This window comes from Gymnodraco acuticeps, unplaced genomic scaffold (assembly GCF_902827175.1).
Source record: "Gymnodraco acuticeps unplaced genomic scaffold, fGymAcu1.1, whole genome shotgun sequence".
In the NCBI taxonomy this organism is placed as follows: Eukaryota; Metazoa; Chordata; class Actinopteri; order Perciformes; family Bathydraconidae; genus Gymnodraco; species Gymnodraco acuticeps.
Window position 1 is genome coordinate 858,435 of NW_022990271.1, and position 10,457 is coordinate 868,891.

General features: G+C 41.1%; 1 protein-coding gene across 2 annotated transcripts in view; it reads left to right on the plus strand.

The window, feature by feature from the left end:
- prmt3 (protein arginine methyltransferase 3) overlaps nt 1-6,580 on the plus strand; it is a 75,345-nt gene extending 68,765 nt beyond the window's left edge. For both annotated transcript variants that reach the window (XM_034221079.1, XM_034221078.1), the window contains exon 16: nt 6,353-6,580. In XM_034221079.1, coding sequence (XP_034076970.1) covers nt 6,353-6,462 — 110 coding nt within the window. In that variant the 3' untranslated portion in view covers nt 6,463-6,580. The remainder of the gene's footprint in view (nt 1-6,352) is intronic.
- Nucleotides 6,581-10,457: the final 3,877 nt, after the last annotated feature.

A 10,457-nucleotide genomic window follows, 5' to 3' on the forward strand; every position in this document is an offset into this window, starting at 1 on the left:
AACGCAGTCCCCCATTGTTGTTGTAGTGAGCGCAGTTGGAGAGAAAATCAATGATGTAAACGGTGACGTCATGAGGCAGCAGCAGCAGCGGCAGCACCAGTCGGGCTCTGGGCGGTGTGAACAAACGGTGGCTGAAAAGAAGAACCGGTTCCGAACCAGAAAAGCCCTAGCACGGAGCTAGAACGGGAACTGCGTTGGTGTGAAAGGGGCAATAGACCCCCATGTTAAAATGAACCGTCAAAATGAACATGAAACAGTCTGGTTTCCATAGTTAATGGAATTAATTAATCATTTTCCAACAATTTGAAGGGGGTATAGGTGTCTGCGCTGACCATACCTTGCTTGTTAGCTCATTAACTTGAAATCACAGTTATCGTTTATTTCGGACGAACCATGCAAACAAAGCTAGCCATGTAGCACTACCGAGCACATTAATGCTCGAAAGAAGGTGAACACTTTTCATTTGGGCATTAGTGCCACTTAGCCAAAATGTCAATGGTTCAAATCCACCAGCTGGCAGTTTTTTCCCCTTGTCTGTATAGCCTTCCTACAGTTGATACACCATTAGAAGTATATCAAATGCATTTTTACAAAATTGTTAATGAAGATGAAAAAAACATTTTCCTAACACAAACCACTTTCAGCAGAGCATTTGGGCTCTTGGAGTTACCTGAAGGCATTCTGACACATGTAAACACACACATGTTCACAGTCTGAGCTCAGAACCAGCCAGTTCCTATCCATAGCTGAGTCTAGCCAAGTTTAAGGAGGAAAATGTTAAAGAAAGTACAAAATGAATGTGGAAGTGTGTGAGTGAGGGAGTGAGCGGCAGGTTATTGATATCCTCGATCCACAACGGCACCCTGATGGTCCACAGCCTCCTCCAGGGGCCGTAAACCAGAAATTGAGTTTTTAACAGCCTTTACTGGCTGCCTGCTATGCCCCTATGGAGTACTTTACAACACACACACGCTGCTCCTTTACACGCTGAAATTCACAAGAGTACTTGCATAGTTCTATACTTAACTCCCTCTGGCTGTAAGAGGAAACTTCCTAAAGTCACCTTGAAGATGATAAAACTTTCTTACACACAGACACTCACACACACACACACTGGCCTCTCCTCCTTGGTGTTGACTGAGAAGCACCTTCAGCTCTGAACGGCTGTATCGAGGGGCAGGGCAAAAACATCCAGTGGTTTGTTCTAATACCGACTCTGTCTGTGATGATTTATCATAGCGGAGAACGAATCCTATTGGATGTGTTTGTACGAGTGCAGCAGTAATTAACTCAGAGGCCGCTCTTCTGTGGGAGGTGCCGGCAGAAGAGAGAAGCCACGCAGCAGGCTGGAACAAAACATCCCTGCAAATTCTCCCAGCTGGTAGCGTAATAAATTAAACAGCGAATCATTTGTCATGCTTTGCTGTGTTTGTGTAGCTCCAGTATTGAAGAGGAGGGTCCTTTTATTCACAGCATTACCTTACTTAATGTAACCAGAGAAAAGGAGGTCACATTTTGTTTTCTCCTGCAAGACAGTCCCATGATCCTCGAGGTGAGGCCGTGGCCTGGTTACCTGCGCCATGGGCGTTTCTTCTTGTCTGGACTTCCATTGGACAGTCAGATGGTTTTTGTTCCCTCCCACTTTCATGAGTCACCTCCCCTGTCCCGAGTGGGGCTGTAGCTCATCCAAATCTCCATTCCGCCCCGCCCTCACCTGTCCAGGCTCACTAACTCTCTCGCCCTGGCCCCTTGTTTGAACTCCGAAGGTCCTTGAGCTTTCCAACAGCAGAGGTCGAGCCAACCTTCAGCTTCTTCAGGCCTGTAATTCAACATACTGCTTTTCTGTCTACACACTGGTGCATGGGATTAACACCCCATCAGCTTGGCTTCTTAGCTCTTCACTGAAGAGTAAGGCCTGAGAAGTAACAACAGATTAAATGAAGGAAGACTGCAGCAAGAGGGAGAAAATCAAACAGATGTGTCTGAAATGTGACCATGAGCATCAGTGCCGTTTCAGAGAGGGGCTGAAGAGGAAGTGGGTGCATTCTATGCTTGAATTATTCCTCTAACAGATAGGAATCCTAAGAGCATTGTAGACAAACGTTTTTTCTTTTTCATTTTGTTTTTCATGTATACATTTTTTTCTTACGCCTTTATGAACATTTGAATCATTTGTGGAATGCAACATAAAGCTAATGTAGCTCTCTGTCCTTCCCTCTTATTGATAGAGAGGGACAGTGAGTAATACCGATACTAAATACGCCTAACATAAAATCATTGGAATTTCCTGTTTAATTGGACATATTGTTAAGATAAAACTCAGATTTAACCAATCTGCTCTGTTGAAGAACATCATGGTGTTTTTTTGTAAAAAAGCTGAGCCTCAGTACTGTAGTACTTCAGCACAGTCACCTCCAGCCCCCACTGCAGGAGCTACACATACTGTAGAAGTGTGACTGGTTAAATGTAAATGACAACAGTTGAAATGATTCAGTAATGCGAGTCTCGTATTTCCAGTGTCATTTCATGGAGGAAGGCTGGGTTTGGCTGTTTCTGTGGGCCTGGTTGTGCTTAATGACACTGGCATGTTGATGTACGACATCGCGGTGAAAGGCCGCCTCCATTCCCCAACTCATTTCCACACATGGTTAACTTTTTCTCCCAGCATCTGAGTGGCCAGTTCACTGAAGCCTCTTCCAGGGGGAGTTGGGTCTGACTGATTACAGCAGAGCTGCTGAAGTCGAATTGCGGCTTATATGTTTCAGTACTTTAATGTGAAACATGAGGGGTTAGTTGGACATTTTTCTGCAGTTATTTTGATGGCAAACGTTCTTGGTCCCACACCTTTTTCTTTCCAAAAAGTTCACCAAATGTCAAACAATTATTCCTTTGACCTTAAACAGCTTTTCGCCAACTTGAGTTTGGACTGCAGCCATCAGTGACTCCCATGAGAATCGGGCTCTGTTGCTGTTACCATAGCTAGGGTAAATTGAGGCTACTTTTTTATATTCCTATAAAATGAAAGAAATCCAAATGAGTTTGAATATATGTTTTTTTTGTACATCCTTAACATTAGCCTATGAACAGAGATCAGCAGTGTTCAGCAAAACAGAAAACACAAACCAGGCATCTGTGTGAACGTTTCCGTTACAGATGGGCCAACATTGCAACCCATCGGCTATTGGTCCAACAACAAATTAGCCTCTGGGATCGGGCTAGCCATTTTTACATGGGAGAACAAAGTTAGAGTTCAGAGACGATAATTAGGCCTGTATTGTTTACCAAGTAGCCAGGCTTCACTTAGTTAAGAGTTTATTTGTATCTTATAATATAAGATACAAATAATAATAAGATACAAATAATAATAATCGAAAGTCATCAGATGATAGCCAATGCAAACATAGACTGCTCAAACTTTTGATAACAAAATCATGTCCCCCTGCCTACAGGTTCTGTATTCAAATGCACATAATTGTTCATTGAAATTGTAGTTTGACCATGGACGCGATGCAAGTTGGTGATGGAGTGGAAGATAGGCCCCGTCTACATTCGTGTTACTGACTACATCTGTACCAGTCTTGCAACATTTAAAACTGTTGTGTACAGTAACAAGCTGAGTCACTCAAGACAGCCAGATATTTAAATGTTTGGGCCTTTAACTTTCATTTGCTAATTATTTCTGTCATCCGGTCATGTTAAAACACAGCTGTCTCTTTCTTCTTCTGAACTTGAAAAAGTCATTCAAGCAGTGCCTTAATCTATTACCTAAAATACTTTCCGGCAAACCTCAATCTCTTTCCTGAATGAGGTTAGTTATACCCCGGCAAGGCTCCTTATTATACAAGGGGTGATGTCCCAGCCTTGTCTTTACACAATATGGTTATTAAAATCCATTGTGATATGTTTCTAATTACCCTGAAGGCATGCTGTGCCTTTTTTGACAACTAGAGAACTTTGAGGAGGTCCCTCTCAACAGCTCCATGGCAAATTTAAAAACTTTACCCAAGTCTTGATTCTGCCATTGTTTGGTTTCTTGTTACTTTTTAATGCTGTACAACGACAGTATTTTTAAATGTACAGTTTTTACTTTGAACAGGAGATTTTGTCTCTAGTTTTGACTAAAGCACTCGCAGTGTACAGGCGGTGTCAATCTGCCATTTTTCTGCAATGGACCTACAGACCCAGAGAGCGGCGCCAGCCGCAAAGACTCTGTGACAGCGGTGTTGGCATGGTAACGAGTGAGATGTGACAGCAGTGATGGCGAACGCTTCAACGGAGAAAGTGCCACAGTCAGCATTTTTCTCTCCTCGTCCTCTTTTAACCTCCAGCTATGAAGAGTGTGTAGCACGGAGAGGAGGGTGGGGGTGAGAGGATGCTTGTTTGCCGTGTGGTTAAACATTCATTTACCTCCAGCAGTCAAACGTGAAGTTAATCAGAGTGATTATGCGTCATAATCATCAGCCTCCTCTTCCGGCCTCTCGATCGCTCGTGCGTCGTACTGTAAATGCACTTCTTCCTCGCTGCCATCAGTTTTCAGCACGTCCACATACACCCTTACACGATCTTGCTTATTAGCATACATTTAACCATATTGCCTTTACACACATCATCATTTCTGTAAGCACCAGTGTGTGTCTTTGCTCGTACTACAGAGTCCTGAGCTCAGCAGCACTGTACTGCTACAGGGTGTCAGGAAAATGTATTTTTATGAGCATTTATTCATTTCTCTTTTATTATGAACCCACTGATTGATTTGCTTGCCTTTTGATGTTTTTTAAATGTCTACTATATAAAGGCGTAGATGTTCTAGTTGATATATACTGAGAATGCTAATCAGATTTTTTTTTTATGATTAAGAATTTTAATTATTTGATTTGTCTCGACGTCAACAACAACTCTTATTCTCAGCCATTTGTTCTCAAACATGTTGGTGAAAAAAGAAAGAAGCAAACAGGAATAACTTAACATACATGCTATCCCAGAACAAAAGCAACTGTTTTCCAAGTGGAGAAAATAAAACACACATCGTAATTTAATTATTTGTTAGAATTATACATCAATGAGCCACACTGTTCCCCCGCACAGGTTTTACTTGGTTCTATTTCAGTAAAGGTTGCTAAAAACCTAATACCCAGCAATTTGAAGACTTAAACGTACCATTTACCAAAAAAAACGTAATATTTGTGACCCGCGATGTTTTCAAATCTGTAATCAAAAAGCTCCTCAAAAACGCAAGCAGTTCCTACCGTTGGCTTTTCAAACTGAAGACAAGAGACGCTCTAACTGTTTTTCAAATGTAACAGTTTGAAAAGCAAACTGTCTGATTGTCTTTAGTTTTCCGCTGTCGTGTGATAGCAACATGGAGGATTTTAACATTCATTTTAAAATATTTGGAGAGCACAGTAATTTGGAGGAATGGTTAGTGGCTGATGAGTCCCCAGTGAAGAAAAGGAAAAGACAAGAGGGACAAGAAAACAGCGGAGAAGTAACGGGCAGAAACCCTCCTTTTTACGCAGCGGTCCAGACTAGACATCAAACGGCGACACATATTCAGTGTGCAGTTACTTTGGCATTAGGGCAGGGATATCTAGATACTTTCCAAGGTTTGACATAATGAAGTGTGCTACTTTTAAAGCAAGCGGCGATGTTTTCAAATCTGTAATCAAAAAGCTCCTCAAAAACACTATCGAAGCACTTCCTGCCGTTGCTACGTTAGTTCAAACAGTAACAACGGACTATTTTTCTTAGCGGATGCATGTCAATTTAAATCAATACAACTATTTTTTAAATCAATAAAATCATTTTCTAAATCCATAAAAGCATTTCAATTAATATTGGAAGTCATAACGTTACTTTGTTGAGAATGTGGCCATGTAATAAGCGGGATAATGTGCAGCGACTTGGTCATTATGGGGAAAAGAACACCGACAGGCTGATCAGGAGCCCGACGCGAAGCGGAGGGATCTAGATCGGCATGAATGTGTCTTCTGCTATTGGGCTTCCCCCCCATTATTATAAATGCCACCTGATTGGAAGACATTTCAAAATCAACTTTGAGGTAAAAACCAACTCTTCCCTCTGTCTTACAGTCAACTTCAATCTTATTTGCCACCAAGTGTCCTGAGAAACTTCAAAGCGTGAAACTCAAATCAAAGTCCTGCTTTTTTTTCATATTTTACATTTGCACTCAGGAGGGATGGCCGACCGTGTCCCAGATCTTTCCAACTTTACCCTTCAACAGTGGCCTTCTGTGACTCACACTTAAAGGAGGAGGGACACTCCAGTGAAGGTTTTTCCTTTATGCAATTTGAACGAACTACACTGATTAGTATTTATCTCTTCTTTTTTTCAGGAGAGGAACTCCAGGGAAAGATCACTGTGCGTAAAAACAAGAAGGACCCGCGCTCGCTGTTCGTAACATTTGACCTCCGAGACAGGAAGCTGATTTATAGCCTGCAATAATGTCAGCTATCGCATGATACAACATACAGTAAATATAACCCACATTTTTAACTGAACATTCATGTATTCAGAATGTATCTTGTGTCTTGTAATAAATAAAAAAAATATGACATATGAGATTCCTTGTGAGTTTGTTATTTATTTGATTCATTGATACATCATTTAAGGAAGGTTTTGAAATTGTTAAATGTAATCATTGTTTTAAGTGGCATTAACTCAATTTAAATGTGATGCACCTTGAAATGCATTCATATACACACTGTTGAAACAACTATAACCTAATGTCCAAAAATGCTCAACTTTTAAATTTGGCCCAGTTTTAAACTTAAACGTCTTGTGACTTGAAAATAACCAAATCCACACAGACTTAATGGTTGAAATTACTCTTATTGTGCACCTTTACACTCATGTCTCATCGAAATGTCTAACTAAAAGAAAAACACTGAGACGAACTGTCCGCCAGTTCTTCGTAAAGACATTTTGTCCTTTTGCCAAGTATTTCTCCTAATTTCCCTCCACATTCTCCTCCTTATTGTCCTACTTTGAGCTGCATGATATCTCACCGGAGGCATCATCCATCTTCCGTGAGTTTACTGGGAAAACGCAAAATGAATTTCAGCTTTAAAAAGGCTGACTGAAGCCTCTTTACATACTTCATTGAGCAAGCTCTGCTTACAATTAAATATTTGTTCCTGTTCTTCTTTGCCTGAGATGATGAATCCTGGACGATGGGATAGTGTAGTGGTCTGTGAGGAGGAAGAGGGACAGACTGCGGCTGGCTGCCTGCTGACAGTCATCTCTTGAGATGTATGTTCACTGCTTCTGTGTCCTCTGCCATTATTTGAATAGTCTGGTCTGCACACTGACATGAAATGGAGCATACAGGCTATTCTTAGGATGAAAAAAGTAGAGGCTGTAACTGTTGAATATGTGGTTCTTGAAGAAATACAATTATAATCAGCTGTCTTTTTTTAGCATGCAGATGTTCTTAATCACCTTATAGTCAGCTATTAATTACATTAGACGTGGTGGAATTACTATTAAAATGTTGTCTGTTAATGTCTAGTGTACTATCAAATGTTGCATATTTGTTATCATATAAAAAGTAAAAAATATGTGCATTATTTAGTTTAAAGGTGGGGTAGGTAAGTTTGAGAAACCGGCTCGAGATACACTTTTTGATATATTCCATGGAATGCTCTTAACATCCCGATAGCAATGAATATCTGAAGTGCTTTGACAACAAATCCATTAAAAAATGTCATCTCTGGAAGCTGTAGTGCTGTAAAAAGCACGACCAATCATTTTAGCCGGCCCAGCTAAAATAACTGGATGGCCTACCTGCCTGTCAGCCTTCATCTGTGCACAAATTTATCTCGTGCACTCATTGGTCATGTGCGCGTTCGTGTGTGTTGGAGGAGGGGCTCTGTAAGGAAGTAGCCGATTTCTTCCGGCTGTGTATTTTCAAATTCTAGCGCACTCGAGCTGGTTTCTCCAAAATTACCTACCCCACCTTTAACTTTGGTTAAAGTTATTAAAAACCGACTCAGAAAGGTTATTTTTACAAAATCAACTTGTATTTAAAGTATTACTAATAGTGGCCGTGGCCGACTATAATTGAAATACTACCTTGAATGAGACAGTCACAAAAAAACCGAGTCTGTCAAAAAAAAAGCAGCTGCATGAACAAATCAGACCGCGTGTATAACTGTCATTATTAGTACAATTACAGCACGGTTTTTCTAACGCTGTTACGTACATTCCCTAACACAAATGCAGGTCCAAGACATGATGATGATGATGGATGCCACGGGCCCCTGGCTGACCTCCTCCTCTGAATCACTGCTTCCCAGGCGATTCAGATGGATGAGACTTCTTATCAGTCAGGCGACAGTGGAAGGGGTCAATTAATTACACGAGCTCATGTAATTAACGAGCACGAGGAGACACCGAGAAACTCCTCGTGGAGGTTAGTTCAGCTCCTCGATCAGCAGTCTCTTCACAAATAAACTATTGAAAAAAGGTTTGTGAGAAAAACAAGACGGACGGATTTTAGGGACTCTCCTCACGTTAGAGAAGGAAACGTAGGCTATTTGCGATATACGTGCTCTTTTTTCTACTAATGTGTACAAAGCATCATGTTCTGTCAGTTCTTTGAAATCCACAAGGGAATCAAATGTAGAGTAGGCCCTATAGGATATAGCCGTGTGTGTGCAGTAGTCCGTGTACAGCGGACTCTGGAAGACGAGCAGAAATCAATTACAATTATTCTCTGTTGACAATGTAATTAAAGTGAAGGCGGCGGCCGCTGCAGCTCTTATCTGGGCCGTCCGGAGATTTACAAGGGAGGCAGCGGCGCGTGCACAGTGAGCGAGCGGCCGGAGTGTCCCTGTGTAACCGCAGTAATCACAGCCGGGACACTGCCTCCAACCTGCTCAGGTGTCGTGAAAAAAAAGGTTAAAAACACTCAGCAGATTCGCTTCTTTATTTGAATGAGATATTTTTCTAAGTGTTTGGCCTTTGGGGTTCAGTTGAAACTATTTGATGACATGATAGCATTGTTCTTTAATGTTAAGCATTATCTAACCTTATCTTGGTAAAAGTTGCACAATTATTCTAATTAATTAAGAAAAAAAAAAATAGGATAATGGCTAGATATTAATTGTTGAGTACATGTTGTAGACATTCCACTAGGCAATGGGTTTTTATCATTATTATTTGTATTAAATGTTATGCCTATCCCATTTTTCGCCTGCATATCGCTTGTAAAAACAGCTACTAAACATCGTGGTTGCTAAGCAACTAGCCTACCTCGTTTTTCGTTAACACGTTTATAATTGGACTGTCAGATCCAACCAACCAGTGTGACTCCGCCAATCACAGGGGAGGAGATATTCCTGCTTTATTCAGCACAAATAATTTGTTGCAATAAAGTGTCCTATTGAAACACGTGTGTTTTTTTTATTATTTTGTTTTGCAAGGAGGCCTGAACTGTTTATAATGAACACTCATACAACTTTTCCTTAATTGATGATACAAACGAGTACGCTTGTGCCTTTTTTTGTTGAAAGGCCTATACATTCCCACACACAGGACTTGCATATACATTGGGCGTTTAAAGGCAGGCTTGGAGGATGGTATGCGCAATGCAGCGTTTTAGAATCTCCATGGCACTTTTTCCCCTCTGCTGTCACTGCTTACAGTCCAAGCTCTGTGGTTGGCTCTGGTTCCTCCTGGCACACGTGATTTAAGAAAAAAGAGGCCTCCTTCTTGCGTAAGACTTTAACAAATGAGTAGCTTTATAAAGACCACCCCACTTTTTTTTTTAACTTGATCAATGCTGCTATTGCTGACGCACGAAGGAACGTATATAGAACCTCTAGTGCGTAAAACCTGCCAAGTGGAAACACTATTTATAGTTCAGACCATTTATAGCCCATAGTGTTAGACCGTGTATTTTATTACACCTTACATGTTAATGCATGTCTATGATAATATGTGTACGAATACCATCCTCGTCTATCTAACTGTCCAACTATTATAAACCTCTACAACTAATGCCCCCATTTATTACATTGTGTAGCTTCTGCATTGTCGGGCCTAAATGTTTATGGCGGGGATATAACAACGTGTTTCTATAAAATCAAGAATCTTGTGCACTACTGTAATGGTCATTTTACCAGAGAATCAAGACTCAGCACAGTATTATTTAGACACGTGCTCTCTGCTGCATTAGATCCTCTCCAATAAAATCCTAAACCTGGAAATCTTTATCCCAAACGAGTGTGTGTGCTCGCGTGTGTGTGTGTGTGTGTGTGTGTGTGTGTGTGTGTGTGTGTGTGTGTGTGTGTGTGTGTGTGTGTGTGTGTGTGTGTGTGTGTGTGTGTGTGTGTGTGTGTGTGTCTGTCTATAACACATCCCCAGAGACAAGTGTATTAATCAGCTTTGGAAAGAGTCCGTCCAGCGCTCACGTATGCCGTGCCCGTGCGTAACAA